This window comes from Colobus angolensis, unplaced genomic scaffold (genome assembly GCF_000951035.1).
Source record: "Colobus angolensis palliatus isolate OR3802 unplaced genomic scaffold, Cang.pa_1.0 Scaffold119, whole genome shotgun sequence".
Lineage (NCBI taxonomy): Eukaryota > Metazoa > Chordata > Mammalia > Primates > Cercopithecidae > Colobus > Colobus angolensis.
The window spans coordinates 1,960,258-1,977,595 of NW_012113030.1; the positions used below are offsets into that span (position 1 = coordinate 1,960,258).

Genomic DNA, 17,338 nt, shown 5'->3' on the forward strand with positions numbered 1-17,338 from the left:
AAGAAAGAAAGAAAGAAAGAAAGAAAGAAAGAAAGAAAGAAAGAAAGAAAGAAAGAAAGAAAGAAAGAAAGAGAAAGAAGGAAAGAAAGAAAGAAAGATTGCATACAGATTCTAGGAGAGAGAGAGACTCATTGATGATGTTTCCATTTTATCTCCCTTCATTACGGTTTTAAGCATATGTGTATAGGGTAACTGATCAAATATTTTATTCATTTATCTCAGACTTCCATCATGGAAGCCAGAAGTGGAAAAAAAAATACTAGTCCCAAACTCTTTTGACTGGGAAAGCTAAAATCCAGATGTCCAGGTTTTTATTACTTACTATATGCAATCTTCCAAGTAATTCACTTTTTTGTTCTTCTATAAAATTCAGCTACATTTGCTGTCAGAACTAGTGTTCAGCAGTCCCTTGTCAAAATAATTGATCAGATATCAGCAGATCATGTTACATAGGTTGTTCCAGAAACCTACATTTACTGTTGGGTTTCCAGCTTCCTAGGCTTTTCATGCGAGAGCACCAGGGGACACTTAACAGCTGTTTAAATGTCTAGCCATATCAAAAAAAGTAACTGAAATAAATGAGCTCAAGAAAAGAGAAGAACTGTACACAGTTGGCATGCATTTGTTTATAGTAGCTGCAGTGACCAAATGCTTTTCTGTTTCAATTCTCAAGAGTCCAAAGACCTACAGTCTCTCACATGGTACCAATGTTTGACACAAGAACAGCCAGCTGGCCCTCTGGAGACCATATTTTATTGTTTCTCACTAGGAAATTTTTAATCCTCTTTTTGCCAAGCTGTTTCCAAATTTAAGAATGATATTAAGAGAAGATGCCAAAGAATTAAAAGGAAAAAATCCCAGCTAGTTTCGAGATTCATGGTATCACTGCTCCCTCCTCTCTAGGAGGCCATGTCTCCCAGCCACCTTGTATAGGCAAGGACTGGACAAGACATTGCTTTGTCATAACAAAAAGTGATGCTATTAGGTTTCCTAACAGGATCTTTCCTAGAAAAGGGGCATGTATGATTTTTTAAAAATAACAGATACTTCTTCTTGGACAGTCTATTTGGCAGAATACAAATTCTCAAATATTGTCCATTTTAGTGGGCAAATGAGGGCATTTTCCTAGAGACTGGAGTACATTGCCCATTGGAGGGCCAATGCAGATTTTGTTTTGCTTTTCTTTGCGGACTTGGAAGGAGAAATTAATGCATTGACTCTCTTGCGGGCTCTTGTTGCACACATATTTGTAGAACCCATTTGGTCAATACAATTAAGTCCTGTGAAAAGTAGGAAAGTCACCAAGAAGGAGGGGAATGGCATAGGGAAATGTTCAAATCACTAAGTGAATTTTGTGTGATATATGAGATATGTCATTGTACTATCACAATTCTCCTTAGTTGAGTTGTTCACAGTCATTCCTATAAAAGGCCCTTCAGTCTGCATCTGACCACAGAATGATTTCATCTCAAGGGATCTGAAGTCTTATATTTACTACAGCTGGTGCAAAAGCTGGAAAAGTGACCTGTTTGGCATGTTGACTTTTGCATAGATATAAGCAGTATGTATGTAAACATATGCATGTCTTGGTTTAAAAAGAGTCTTTGATAAATGTACTCTTTATTTCATGTTCTTGACCATATCTCATATGGGGCCTTTCCAGACATATCATTATTATCATAAATTCATCACTGGGAGCTATAAAATAGCCAAATTGTGAGTTATTAGGAAGATGGCTTTCAACAAGTAGCTGAACATTGAATAACTTGAATTCATATTTTAGTAGCTGGGCTTGGGAATCAAAAGAGTTTTTGTTTCTAGATTTTGCTTTATGAAATAACACATACATTTAAGTATAATAAATACTCTCACTTACCAATGCTGGTGACAGTGACACATATCCCAGCAATTTCTTGTACTGCTCAAAGGTGAAAAACTGTGAAACAAAACCAAACTCACAGATTTATAACAATTTTCCTGCAACAAACTCTTTGACTCAAATTTCTTTAGTAAATCATTATGTTAACCAGCATTTCAAAAAATGATAAACTATCTAATACAGTTTTTAATCCTGTCTCGGGTAGTTGCTATTGAATCTTTCTTTAACATTCACAGTTTCAAATGCAGTTATAATAACCTACAGAAGAGCTGATGAAATCCTTTAGAGCAGTAAATGAACCATACAACTTCCATTTACCATGACCATTTTCAGTTTCCCCAGACATCAATAGACTTCTCTCTTATGGCAGTGATTCAACATTATAGGCCTAGAGACCTGACATCTTTGGTCTCCTATGTTTTCTCTATGAACTGCTTTCCCAGTGAAAGCCCAATTTTCTAACACACTTGTAAAAGACATCCACTTTTCAGTGTTAACTTGCATTTCTATTTTGGTGTCTCCCCACTGCTCCATGGAATTGAAAACACTAAATAATTATGAAGAGCCACGATAAACTAGGGAAGAACCCAATGAGGTTATCTAGTCCATCCCCTGCCATAAAGCAAGACTGTCCTCAACCTGAATGAAGAAAGCAAGCTGCTAATTCCTTCCTTCAAAACTGATGGTGATGAAGATGGTGAAGGTATTTTTGGTTTCTTCGGTAGATAATGTTTAGTATAATTTTCTCTGCAAACAAATTTCAGTGGAGGCGAATCTAATCAATCACTTCATATAATACATTTTCCCCCTTTTTTCTTCCTGTATTCTACTTTTTGAGCAACAGCTCTGCTTGAACATGTTTTGCTCCTGGGTAGCACGTTCAGGTAGTTGTCAACACCACTGATAAGGCACGTTTTTAGGTCCTGCTAGAGTCTAATTTGCAAGACCCCAAAAATGGCATGGGTATTATATGGTCCCCAATATTTTCTACTCCATTACTTTATAGCCCAGTAAAATGGGGCAAGAAAGCAAAACCAGATTTCAGAGCCAAAAATACTCTGTTGTTAGGAAGAAGTAGCTCCTTATAGATGGTTTCAATGAGTGTTTGGGCAGCCCAAGAATCATTTTACTACCTGATGAATTTTTATTCTTTTCAACACTCAGGAACTACTTTTGTACCATGGTCTTTTAAATGCACTATGAATGTAGAGTTTTCTAGAACAGGGATTCATTCATTCACTCATTTAATAATATTATTAGAGACCTCCTATTCTAGGTGCCGGGGATGCAATGGTAAACAAAGAGGACCTCTGCCTACTTGAGTTAACATTCTAGTGGCTAGGGAAAGCCCTGAAACTACCCTGGTGTTAAAATAGTACTCAACAGCGACCACCAGGGACCACCACATTTTTGATGAAACCATTAACCACTAGAAACCATTAACCATGGAAGGAAAAGTGTGATAATCTTAGGTTTTAAAAATAATTTATTTTTCTTCATTTTTATGATCATCATCATCATCACTTTGAGAATCACCTTGCTGGCATTTTGAAGTCAGCAGTCCTAGAGCTGAATCCGCGTTATGCTGCTTAGCTGTGAAAGCACAGGAAAGCTGCTTAACCTTTCTAACTCTCAAGACCTCAAAACTTACCTTTTAGATTATCATTAAATAAGATAATTTAAGTAAGATTCCCTGACAGGACTGGTACAAGTGAGATTTTTGAAAAATCTTAGTTTTTATTCCCTGTAACTTTGGCAACCCAGGTTACCAAAGGAATCATAGAGGCCTTAAGTATATGAGCACTCTTCTCAATGCCCTGGGGCTGCTGAAGCTTTCTGGTCTGGCTGGTGGGAGCAGGCACTATTCCCAGCTGCATGTGACTGCTAAGCACTGTTCCCTGGAAGCCTTTTGGGTGGTTCCTACCCAGGCATTGGTAGTTTCCTCCCAGGCGTACACTGGTCAATACTCAGCTGAAAACTTGGAGAGGTCCTTCTACGGATCTCAGGAGTTCTATCTCTGTGCAGCCTGCTCTTCCCTGGTACTCTGTCCTGTGGACTTTGGCTGCCCTGCTCTCCCCTGGCTTTCAGCTCCTACCCAACCCAGGGAGTCTCCTGGGCTCTGCCTCAGTTTCCCCTCCCTGTCCCAGGGCCTGAAAGTATCCCAAGGCAGTAAGCTGTGGCATCACAGGGCTCATTTCATTTGTTTTTCATTTCTCATGTATTTTGAGCCTTCATCATCTGATGTCCAGTGTCTTGAAAACTGTTATTTCATACTGGTCCCTGACTCTGTCTCCACCAGGAGTGGAAGTCTTGGCCCTCCAGATACTCTGAATAGTAGATGTGGGAATTTTCTCTCTATGTATATTTCTTTGTTCCTTTCTTTAAGTTTTCTTTGTTTCTTTTTATATATGTTTCCTTTATTCATCTAATATCAACTGAACATCTACTATGTGTAGATACTGTGATTGGTATAGGTATACCGTAGTGAACAAATTAGCCTTCATAGTTTATAATCTCTTGTGAATGTAGTTAGCATAAGGAAGTCCTTGAGAAAACTGCACATGGGAAAAGTGGTATTTCTGCACGTGTGAAGCTCAAGACTGGACCCTGAAGCCTGAACCACAGTGCCACCCATCTCTGAGGGATCAGCTGGTTTCTCTGAAGTCTTCATTTCCTTTTACTAACTACTATACTAATTCTGTCTAATTTGTGAAAGGAAAAGTTACACTTATTTAGCATCAGTAAGTCTTATTATTTTAATGATAAAGCTCATTTCAAAGAATAGAGTACATAAAACTTAAGATTGTCTGTTTCTGATTATGGTAATGATTTTAACTAAAGTGTCAGTACCAAAGAATACACACACACACACACACACACACCCCACAATCTCTGAATATATTTTTTCTGAAGTAAACTTTGATGATATACAATGAAGCAGTTTGTGATGTATGAAATCGTTACAATCAGGTGATTGCTTTCCTCACAAATCCTATGATAAATATCTATGAAATGAATGTTTTCATAAATTGTGTTGAAAAACTAGTGCTATCCATCTGGCAAAGATACACTTAACTCCAAGTTATACTTAAAAAGCCAACATACTTACCATATGTCTCAATAATTTTAAGGTAAAATCTACTTGAAACAAGATGTCTGGGACACATACACCATATTCACTTGCCCAAAAGTTCATCTGTTAACCATTGTTCTGGCACAGAGCATTGCTTTTGTAAAATAGAAACTAACTCTGTTTTATAAAGCTCAACTTTTTTTTTTTTTCTGTAAAAGATTGCTCAATGGTGATAAGTCTTAATCCCCTTAAAGTTTAAATTGTCTCCAACACATAATATTACAAAAAAAATTCCAGGAAAAACTCTAATTGTAGTTTACTTTGTTTATACATGTAAATCACTGAACAGATGAATATATTATTCCATGCAGACAAAGCGACTTTCCTTTTGAACAGGAACTCTGCTCTATTTGTTTACTTGGGCAATCTTTTATCAAGTAAAGTCATTTCATAATCCAATTCAGCTCTTTTGTGTACTTTGGTGAACTTATTCCAGATTCTCTACTGTGATTCAGATCCTTATAACAAAATTTGTATTGCTATAAGATCACTATAAACTCACAAAACCTATACCAACAAAGAGGGTGAATTTATAGAGAAGGTATGTTCTAAAGCTTTGTTTTCCAAATTCTAGATTTGAATTTAATCCTATTGCCATTTTGACATAATATAAAGGTTGGATGTTCATGTATATATGTGGGTGATTTTATCATAATTTTTAACCCAGTCACCTTCTTGAACTTACTGAGTAAAAGTATATGAACTGTTCCTTCTTGCCTTTCAGGAGTACTGAGAATACAAATTGAGTAATGTATGTGAAAAAAAAGCCTTATATTGCTTGGAAAGTCAGTCTTTAAGTTTAGGTTATCATTATTATGGAAGGACAAAGCCTTATTTGGTGATATCAGTGGTGCAGGGCCAGGGTCAGGGGGTAGCAATGCCTGCCAGAGTTGCTATGATCAGGACTTTTGTCTGAGAGAAGACAGTAGTCAGATTGAGTTCTTTTGCCCCTGGACATTCTGCCATGTCTTCCTGCTCCTCTTCAGATACTGAACTAGCAAGTAGTACATAAACCTCTACAGTTATGTGGTTAAGTAAATGGAAATCAGGGTAGTGGAAGTAATAATTTTTGTAAGAACCAGAATAGAGAATTTTAAAAGAGGAGACTAAGGGGGAAAATGAAGTTGGCATGCAAAATAAATATGCTATATGAGAATCATATATAAAGAAATATGGTATATTGGTTTACTCTGTTCATGAAATGGGAATGATTCAGGGAGAAAGGCTTTTCCTCCTCTCCTCTTTCCTCTTCCCTCCGTCTCTCTTTCTTTAATAATTATTTCTCCAAAGGAAAATTTCTGAGTTGCTTTGAAGAAAGGTCCAAGCTATTTTGTGGTTTGATTACTAGAATTTCATTCACCATGTTGTTTTTTAGAATAGAATGCTTTTACCTGATTTAAAAAATCTACAAATTGATCTACATATTTGAGAGACTGGCCAAGTCTAATTATAATAAAAATTATGCTATAATTTCTGCATTAAAATTTTTAGTGTTTTATATATAATTAATTTTAATGTCTTAGAGTTTGTTGTGCTGAAGCTGTTACTGCACCCTACTTTTGCTTGGTGCAAATGCATGCAATGCTTACCTTCACTGCTCTTTTTGGGGTTTCAGCCAAGATAGGTGGCAGAATTCCCTTGTAAAAACCAAACAACCTGTTTGAGAAATAAAAGATTTCCTATGAGTAAAGAAATTAAGAAACAAGTATTTCTGACTTTGTTTAGATAAAGCAACTAATCCTAAAGTATTCCGGATCATTCAACATATCACACCAATCATGAAGTCTTCCTTTCATTCTAAAGAAAGAAAGAAATTCTATGTCTCTTAGCATTATGATATTCAGAAGGTGAATACGTGATACTGAGATGGGAATCCCTTAGATAAGTTGCTAAGCATGACCATTAGTTGTACCTTAACAATAAAGCTGACTTCCTTACTCTAAAGGGCTCTTGAGTTTACTTCTCAGTTGTGTGGCAGGCAGCTTCAAGCTATCTACAGTCCTGCATTTCCTCCCTTGTGGTTACCAAATGAGGTTAGGATTATTCCTGAACCCATTAGACTGTACATTTCTGAGGCAAAGGAGCTGATGAAATTTTCAATTTTAGCTTTACTAATACAGTGAAACTAACAAGCTCTGTGGGTATGGTACTAGGACTTCCAGCCCCATCCTGAATTAGTCATAATTTTTAAGCTTCCTTAATGGAGGTGGAAGAAGGTCACAGAGGGCCGGCTATAGGACTATGTATTGCCAACAGATGAATTGTCAGACTCCCTTGCTGATATGCAAAATCACAGGGCATGAGCCAGGTTTCTTTGCCAATGTTGATGGGCAACATAGTCAGATATTTTTAGAAAAAAGCAAGAATGAGTGACATATGATTAGATTTATAAGTCACCATTTATTTCTTATTATAGTTTTAGAATTCAAAATTTTAAATTCCTTTGTCTTGGAATCTTCATATATATGCCATATCTTACTTCAAACCTTAAAATATATAAATAGAAGAGAATATTATGCATTATTTTCTGGGTAATCACTTTTCCTGATTAGTCCATAAGTGACTACAGATAAGGGCAGAGCTCAACGTGTCCCTAATTTAGGATATCCAGCTAACATGGGGCTGCAGCTTCTCTGATTGACCCCCCCCAAGCTTCACTCCAACTCCCTTAAACTAGGTCCACTTCTAGCTGGCTTCTGGGAACAAGAAGTTGAGAATTTATTCAGGTGACCCCACTGTGCCACCCAAACCAACATGGAGAACTCTTGTTCTCCCTCAATTCACTGGTTTATATAGTACCTTTTGGTGAGGGGACTAAAGCACTTACCTGCTTTACTCAATTCATGAGCTTACACAGAAACTTGAGGGCTGTGCACCTTTGGAGTTCTTATCACAAAACCCTTTTTTTAATGTAACCAGGACACAAACATTTGTTAAGCTTATGGATGTCATAAAGAGGAATAAAGGGATCAAATGATTCCCTGACAAGGGCTTACTCTGCCCATGATTTTTGACTTAATGGATAGTGCTAGCATTATGAATAGGAAGTAAAGCAGATATGTGATTTGGAGAGCTATGGCAATTCATGAGTTGTCCCCACCCCTTTTCCATTCCAATTTGAACTACTGATGCCTGAAATTCTCACATCAACACAAATTTCTTCTAGCAACTAATAACATTTAAATACTTTTCTCATTTAAATTTCATTATAATCACTATGTAATTTTTGGCATAAAGAGTGACTAAGCATAGGTTGGTTTTCCCAAAACATAAACGTGATTTTCTTGAACAGAAGTTCTATATATATAATGAAAACAGTTATTAGTTCTGTTCTTTTTGTTTGATCTTTCCCCATCTGGAAGACTATGCCTGATTATTGCAGGAAAAAAAAAATAAAGAGAAACACTCACATAAGTAAAGCTTTTAAAACAGAATGTCCAGATCAACAGAGGAACTTGAAATCCCACACTACAGAGAACAGTTATAGGAAGAACAGTTGCTTCAACTGGAGAAGAATGATCTTAGGGAGAAATCTGGTGAATGTGATGGATCTTTTGAAAGATGTGCGTGAAGGAAAGATATTACACTTTTCTCTTTGTTTCCAGGTGGTAGAACTTCCAACAGGTGGAAGCAACAAGAAAAGACACATATTTGGCCCAGGTGGAGCTTAACACAATGAAGTACTTCTAATAGTCAGAACTGTCTAAAGATAGAATGGGCTCTCCTGAAAAGTGGTGAGTTCCGCTTTGGTATGTGATCAAGCAGTCTGGATGGCCACTTGTCATGAATACCAGCGACTGGGAGGTATACAGCAAATCCATGCATTTGATGACCCTCAAGTCTGGTCTGTTTCAATCCTCAGATTCTGTTATTCTGAGAAAAAGTACAAGAAGACATGGGCAAGCACTTCTGTGAAGAGACAGAATCTGCCATACTTTAGACTTTTGCATCAAATCTTACACTGCTTCTCTGGAAGAGGACTAAAGCCTTAGAAGTACACAGAAGGCCTTCATTTTAAAAGTGATGGGGGAAAACATTAAAAAGAGGTGTGATGCAGGAGAGAAGAGGCAGCTGGCAGAAGCATAAGGATTTAATATGAAAAGAGCTGGGAGGTCCAGAGCCCTCTGTTTTGTATTGATGATGCTTCATTGATGTGCCCTCCTTCCCTTCTCTCTGCTCAGCTACTTTCATGTGTGATCCCTCCCCTCCTCCCATACCACTATCCTGAGCTTCTAAACTGAGAATGAGCAATTTTAACAAGAAGTTCTCAAAGACAATAGGCAGCCTTTGTTGATAAATGGAAGCTAGGACTACCTACCTCCTTGCATTGCTTTTACCTTATATCCATGCAATACAGGACATCTATGGAACAGTCAGGTCACCAACGCTTCTGCTTAGGACTGCCCCATTAAGTTGTTTTAATCATGTTAGTACAATATGATACTACTTATAGGCAGGGGTTGACTGAGCGCCTCACCCAGATGGGTTCAAAAGGCATTCTACTTCTTTGCCTGAGTTAATTTGATCCAAGCTAGACCTAGCCTAGGATTTTGGAAATGGAACAGGATCAGTCTTGCTCTGTTTGGTGAAAACTGTAACATATAAATCTACGATTTCAATGGCAGTCATGCTTTCAGTCATTTGGAGAAAGTCAATCTACAGTGATAAAAAAGAAAGAAGCCACCGTTTAGGGAGGCACAGAAGCAAGAAGGAGAAGCTCTGGTTCTGTGAGTGTGGCCCTGCTTCCAGAATTCTTTAAGCCTAGTTACATCTTGGCCTTTCTTGAATATTGGTATTTACTTCTGCCTTTGATTCTATGAGATGCTCAGTAACATTTCCAGTAAATTCTCTTTTTTACCTAAATAAGTTTGAGTTGCATTCATTATTTATAACCGAGAGCCCTTGATCCAGAAGGTAAGCATCATAGCCCTCTAGCCAAAGTAGTTGCTGTAGAACCTCCATGCCATGTCCAATCATAGGAAGAGCTTCACTCTCAGTTAAAATTGGCACTTGAGCTGACCAGAAGAGTCATATATAAAATGCGGGTAAAAGCATGTAGCTAAGGGCTCAAGCTGATAGCTATTCTTGACTAGATAATTATCGAAACTTTTCCCAATGCAAAATATTATATGACATTTCTAAAAACCAAAAAGGAGTTGTGATGTTTTATGAAACAGATACTTTTTTTTTTTTTTTCTGCAAAACAACTGATGTTTATATTCACATGCACTGTCCATTCTGCCTTCATGTGGTTTTGGCTTGCTGTGCAGAGCCTACAACTTACCAGGACCATAATCCAGGAAGTTAAGAGATTGGTGACACCCATTGTTAACATGTGTCATCCCACTTACGTCACAAGCAGCCAAGAGCTGCTTTCAGTCTACTTGCTGGATGAATGGATGGTGGGATTCTAAACGTTTATGTAGCAGCAAAGGCAGTTCTCTCTGACATGACAACAAAGGCACCACTCTACTCTAAAGTTTTGACTCACATAGAGCCAACTAGAAGTATCTTTGGAAGAGGCATGAGAGCTACTCCAAGCCCTCCCATAAAATCGTATTATGAACTACATAGCAGCCCTTATATTTTGTTCTCAAAATTGTTACTTCTAAAAGGTGCGAGTTTGATTTTAACTATCCTATGTAAAAAAGTATTATCTTGTATGTTTATGGATTTTTGTAAATATTATTGTAAGTAAAAATAGACAAATCTGTTGAAAGCTTAGTATGTAATAGCTTTTGTGTTAAGAATAAAAACATGTAGGTATATGTACACATAGTAATCTCAATCAACTTTCACAACAATTCTTTAAAATATTTATAATTATTTTTCTCATTTTGCAGGTGAGGACTACTGTCATGTCATTGCCAAATAAGATACAGCAACCTAAATCAAGTTCTTTTATGTCCTTGACCACTAGGCTATACAGTATAGCTTTAAAAAACAACAACAACAACAACTATTTTAATAAAAGCTTTTGAAAAATTATTTATGTTGCAACAATACCTTGTCATTTCTTATTTTAGAAGGAAGCAGAAAAGGCCATGAAAAACAGGTCTCTGTTCCAATTTCTATTCAATTCTGTTTTAAAGTAATATGAAATACTATATAACTGATAGAACTGGTTTAAGATGAATAAGATCATTTTTGTGGAAATTTTTGGGATATTGATTAAATATCTTCTAGTTGTTTTAGAATGAGAATAAAATGAACCATAGGATAAACTTTTTCCTCCTCAAGATAGACTTTTGCCCTTAAGAGGCACACCAGGAAGCTGGGCTCAGTAGCTCACACCTGTAATCCCAGCACCTCAGGAAGCTGAGGTGGGTGGATCACTTGAGGTCAGGAGTTCGAGACCAGCCTGACTAACATGGTGAAACCCCTTCTCTACTAAAAATACAAAAATTAACCAGGTGTGGTGGTGCATGCATGTAGTCCCAGCTACTTGGGAGGCTGAAGCAGGAGAATCACTTGAACCCAGGAGGTGGAGGTTATAGTGAGCTGAGATCGTGCCACTGTGCTCTAGCCTGGCAACACAGCAAGACTCTGTCTTAAAAAAAAAAAAAAAAGAGGCACTCCAGGATAATTCTGTCAATGTGGGAGAATGTTGGTTACTGACCCAACAGATACATGCCCCTCACCCCACTTGCTCCTCAGAGTATAAGTGATCCCCATACTCCATGCTTAGGGAGGAGAGTCCTACTCCAGCCAAAGGGATAAAGCAGAATTCTTCAAGCCCATCATGGTGGGCTCATTCCTTTGCTAGTGAGAGGGTCAGGCATGGGCATATGACTGAAGCCTAGCCCAAGAGACAAGAGGAATGGTGTGCTGGAAGGCTTGGACTTCCAGTCTAAGGCAAAGAAGCCCGTAGGAAGAAAAGTCTTGTCTTCTTTACTAGGTGTTTCCTAACTGTGTGAGATGCCTGTGGACTGCTGCCAAGTGAGACATCATTGCTCCCAAGCTAAGGATGGCTAAGGAGAAAGATGCAAGAGACCTGGACCTCGATGACATTGTTGGGCTTCTGAAGTAACCAATGCTGGCATCCTACCTCCAGATTTCTGATGATATAAAATTAAGAATAAACCTTTACTATTTGAGCTGCTTTTAATGACGTCTTCTGTTAACCTGCCGCTAAAAATATGCTGACACAAATTACCTTTAGCACATCCCTTTCTGAACAAAAAGCCTTAAATTGAAATTCTTAAAATCATAATTATATTAAAGATAATTGTTAAATCTTAAGCAATGCGTTTTTAAGGAAGATGTGAGAACTATTCTTAAGAAATGGTTTTAGATTGCTTATGTTGGGGAGCCCATCACACATAAAACCCCATCCCATTAGTGTGATTGTCTGTGAAAGAATGAAATAACCCCTTACCACAGATGAATACGGAGAAGCTAGCAGACCAAAGTCACACAGCAAATACGAGGAAGGGGTACCAGGATCCAATGCCACTAGATTGTGATGGTTTATAGACTAATGAGAGGTATTGCTCACAAACCTAAGTAGATACACAGTGCTACAATATTGGATCACATTTGTTTTTAATTGTATTACTTATGTACATCTGTAAAATGAAGATCAAAAACTACATCACACGTGTTCTTCTCAAAGACATCTTACACATAGCTTATTTGGAATACAGATTTCTGACAAACCCTACAAAATAATTTTATCCCTCATTCAACCCCCCCCCCCACATACCCATCTTAAAAGTGTGAAGCTTTCTAACATATGGGTGGCTACAAGGCCACAGAGCAACCAGTGAAAAGATGATGATTGTATGGAAGCAAGGAAATGTGAAATTTCCTGTGAGTTCCAGCTTGTGTCCAGTCTCTGTGGTTCATGTAAAGCAAGTCAGACACTCAAAGGTGCCTTCTTATTGTCTTTCATCAGTCTCTCATTAAGTCCAGTTTTAGGTTATCTTGTTTTCAAGTCTAAATTTTAGACACCTATAGAGACCAGTCAGACAGAGCCTTAATTAAACATCATGTACCTCACATCTTTAGTCCGTTTGAATGACTAAAAAAAGTTCCTTGCTTTAAGTTAGCTATGGAAATCTGAAGACTTTGTGGTAAATAGTGGGTAGACAGGGGAGGGCTTAACATTCTCAAAATCTGACTCAGGTAAAGAAATTAAAAAGAAGTGGAAAAATCACATGTCCTGTCTGCCCCTCCTTTTTCCCTCTGAGTCACCCCCATTGTTCGTTTTGCTGGTATTTTTCTAATTTAGTATCTAGAAAATGTTTGTTTGGGAATCATTTGTACCATAGAGTTGAACTGCTCTTTCAAGCTGGCTGGGAAATTTCCTAAGTTACTAGGCTAGTAGGTTTTTGGTGTTAGGAGCAACAACATGGAATATTTTCTTCTTTGTAGCTCCCAATGAGAAAGAAAAACAGTGTAGCTGCTTCACAACTGACTTTTAGAAAGAGTCAACCCTGTTGTCTACCAGAAAGTCTACCATAAAACTAAACTGATACATTAAAGAGAAAATGCATATAAAGAAAACTGTGAACAAGACATTTTTCCTTCTAAGGGAAGAAAAGATCATTGTGCAAATCTGCTGCTCATGGAAGCTGGGGCTTTCCCTAGTTGTCAGGAATGAAGTGTTTTGGGATCCAAACTGCTGATATTCATAACCAAAGTCCAGCAAACATCACACTGGGAAAGCCAGGATAGAGATGCACATTATCTGAGCCTGAAGATGTCAATTACAGAAATGATTTCCAAGTTGAAAAGCCATTTTCCAAGCCACCTGCAACACACACACAGGATGACAAGGATGCTTTCACCTGGATCCCACTTCTTTGCCAAAAACCTGGCATTCAGGAAGCATCCAGAGTAGCAATAATACTCACCGGTGAAGCATGAAATAGGAGCGACAGGGAAAGTGACACCAGATCCCCAGTTGGGGAAATTGGAAAGCATTAACACGTCTGTATACCTAACAGAGTACAATTACTACATTTTATTTTGTTTCAACAGTCAGAACCCAAATGAACATCACCATTCAGCTCTGTTCTGGGCAATGATCCAAGCTCATCTTTGGTACAGTTGATTTTGAAGCCTTACAGTCAATCATATCTTTACAATTTGTTCTTCTTTCAGGCTTCAGGCATCCTCCTGATTTCCATTTCTTGTATGGAAGCCTTGAGTCATCTGTTCTGGCAACATGACCAACCCAAATCAGTCATTTTCTCCAAATTATATTGAAATACAGATCTTGCTAGTTAGTTGTTTTCTTCCTCTTTCTTTCTTTCACATAATTTTTCCTTTAAGGATCTCCTAATACAAAGCTGATTGAAGGCATACAATATCCTCTTTCTTCTGCTGTCAAATCCAAGTTTCTTACCCACATGCTGTGGCTCTGTAATTAAAACAGTGAGGTCCGCGCTCAACCCTGGGTTATGAGTGCACGGCTTCCATTGCTTGATGGATCGTGTATCCCAGAGCAGAAATCTGGTCCTGACACTACACCTTTAAGGCATTATTCTGACATCGTTTGCACTCCACAAGTGTCAGCAGTTCACAGAATCCAAATGAAAGAGTGGGGGTTTCATGGCTCTGTGATTTGAATTATGTAAAATCTATAATCGCGAGTTCACAAAATTATATGCATCTTGGGGCCGTTTTCATGGAAGCAAAAGATGGGGTGAAAACCGCGTATCTTTTAGAGGAGAGGAAAAGCAGTTCAAAAGAGAGTGAGTGACACAGATTCTTCTTTAAAAAGCAGCAAATAAAGTTCAAGGAAGTGCACATAAGCTTTAGCTAACATTCTAACATAAAACTAACAAAAGTTTTGCCTAAACGCATATCAGGTCTTCAGGTACAGGCAATATAGTTTTCATTATTCATTACTGAGAATTAATTTAATTAAGTTTCTGCATATGGTCTTTGGATTGATTTGTTACCCCAAACCATACCACTTTCATTATACACCATATGGAGGAATTATTTCAAGTTTTCCTGAACAAACTTTTCAAATTGAATGTTTAGTACGATTTTACCACAACAATGAAATTTTTTTGGGTGCAACTGAAATAAACTACAACTTTGATTTTCTAAAATACAAAAATTTATTGTAGCTGTCAGTATCATTTAGGAGGTAAGTCCATGGCTCCATTCCCTGGAAAGTTGGCAAGGTGCTCAATGCACTAAACATGTTGCTCAGTTCAGCCCAAGAAAGGCATTAGCATGATATGAGAACCAGAACCCTGATGGAAAACACTAAGGAAAGAAAAAGTGAAAAAGATATTTGAGAAGCAACCAAAGAGGTGAATAGTATTGGTAAAATGTGGGTGTTCATTGTCCCATTAACCTATAAGTGAAGAAACTTATTTATAACTGACTATATGGTAAGTGTATTAATTTTCAGTGACAGCAGATCACTTTGCTTATAAAGATGAACACATTTCCACTAGGAAATAATAATCAATGAAGGGTGGTTTTTCACTTCGGTGGATGGCACTTACGAGGAAAAGGACTCCAAGAGAAAAAAAAAAAAAACAAAACTATTTCTTGAACTTGGACTGAAAACCAGGAAAGACAACCCAGTTATGGAGTAAAAAAGTCCTTCACCAGAACATACCTCAAAATAATAAAAGCCATCCATATATGTCATGACCACAGCCAAAAGCATACTGGATGGGGAAAAGCTGAAAGCATTTCCCCTAAGAACAAGACAAGGAACAAGACAAAGATGGAACAAGACAAGGATGCCCACTTTCACCAACTGTATTCAACGTAGTACTGGAAGTCCTAGCTAGAGCAATCAGGCAAGAGAAAGAAATAAAAGGTACCAAAATTGGAAAAGGAAGTCAAATCTCTCGCTGATAAGGTGATTTTATACCTAGAAACCACAAAAGACTCCTAGATTTGATAAATGATTTCAGGAATCAAAATCAACATACCAAAATCAGTAGCATTTCTATATACCAATAATAATCAAGCTGATAACCAAATCAAAACTGAATCTCATTTAAAATAGCTACATAAAACACCTAGGAATATATTTAACCAAGCAGGTGAAAAATTCTACAAGGAGAATTTGCATTTCAATAAGGAGAATTGTAAAAGATTGAGAAAAGAATCATAGATGGCACAAACAAGTGGGAAAAAATTCTATGCTCATCTACTGGAAGAATCAATATCGTTAAAATGACTACACTGCTGAAAGTAATCTACAGATTCAATGCAATTTCTATCAAATTACCAATATCATTCTTCACATAATTAGAAAAACAATCTCCAAATTCATATGGAACCAAAAAAGAAGCCTAAATAGCCAGAGCAATCCTAAGCAAAAAGAATAAAGCTGGAGGTATCACATCATCTAACTTCAGATTACACTAGAAGGCTATAATAACCAAATACAGCATGGCATTAGCACAAAAGCAGACACATAGATCAATGAAACAGAATAGAGAACCTAGAAATAAAACCACATACCTACAACCAAATGATCTTTGACAAAGTTGACAAATATATATATTAGGGAAAGGTTACTCTATTCAATAAACGGTGCTGGGAAAATTGGAGAGTCATTTGCAGAAGAATGAAACTGGACCCCTATCTCTCACCATATACAAAACTCAACTCAAAATGGATTACAGACTTAAATATAAGACCTGAAACTATAAAAATACTAGAAAAATAAACATAGGAGAAATTCTTCTGAACATTGGCTGAGGCAAAAATTTATGACTAAGTCTTCAAAAGGAAATGCAACAAAACCAAAAATAGACACAGGGGACTTAATTAAACTAAAACTCTTTTGCACAGCTAAAGAAATAATCATCCAAGTAAACAGACAATCTACAGAATGAGGGAAAATATTTGCAAACAATGCATATGACAAAGTGCTCATATTCAGAATATATGAGGAGCTCAAACAGCTCAACAAGAAAAAAACACATAACCTCATTAAAAAGTGGGCAAAATTCATAAACAGGCATTTTGCTTTTTTTATTATACTTTAAGTTCTAGGGTACATGTGCACAACGTGCAGGTTTATTACATAGGTATACATGTGCCATGTTGGTTTGCTGTACCCATCAACTTGTCATTTACATTAGGTATTTCTCCTAACGCTACCCCTCGCCCAGTCCCCCATTCTCCAACAGGCCCTGGTGTGTGATGTTCCCCTCCCTGTGTCCATGTGTTCTCATTGTTCAACTCCCACTTATGGGTGAGAACATGCGGTGCCTGTTTTTCTGTCCTTGCGATATTTTGCTGAGAATGATAGTTTCCAGCTTCATCCATGTCCCTGCAAAGGACATCAACTCATCCTTTTTTATGGCTGCATAGTATTCCATGGTGTATATGTG

General features: G+C 37.4%; 1 protein-coding gene across 2 annotated transcripts in view; it reads right to left on the reverse strand.

The window, feature by feature from the left end:
- Positions 1-17,338, reverse strand: part of SLC25A21 (solute carrier family 25 (mitochondrial oxoadipate carrier), member 21) — a 502,554-nt gene that overhangs the window by 50,635 nt on the left and 434,581 nt on the right. For both annotated transcript variants that reach the window (XM_011926083.1, XM_011926075.1), the window contains exons 4-5: positions 6,602-6,668; positions 1,877-1,936 (exon numbers count right to left, since the gene is read on the reverse strand). In XM_011926083.1, the coding sequence (XP_011781473.1) occupies positions 1,877-1,936; positions 6,602-6,668 (127 nt within the window). The remainder of the gene's footprint in view (positions 1-1,876; positions 1,937-6,601; positions 6,669-17,338) is intronic.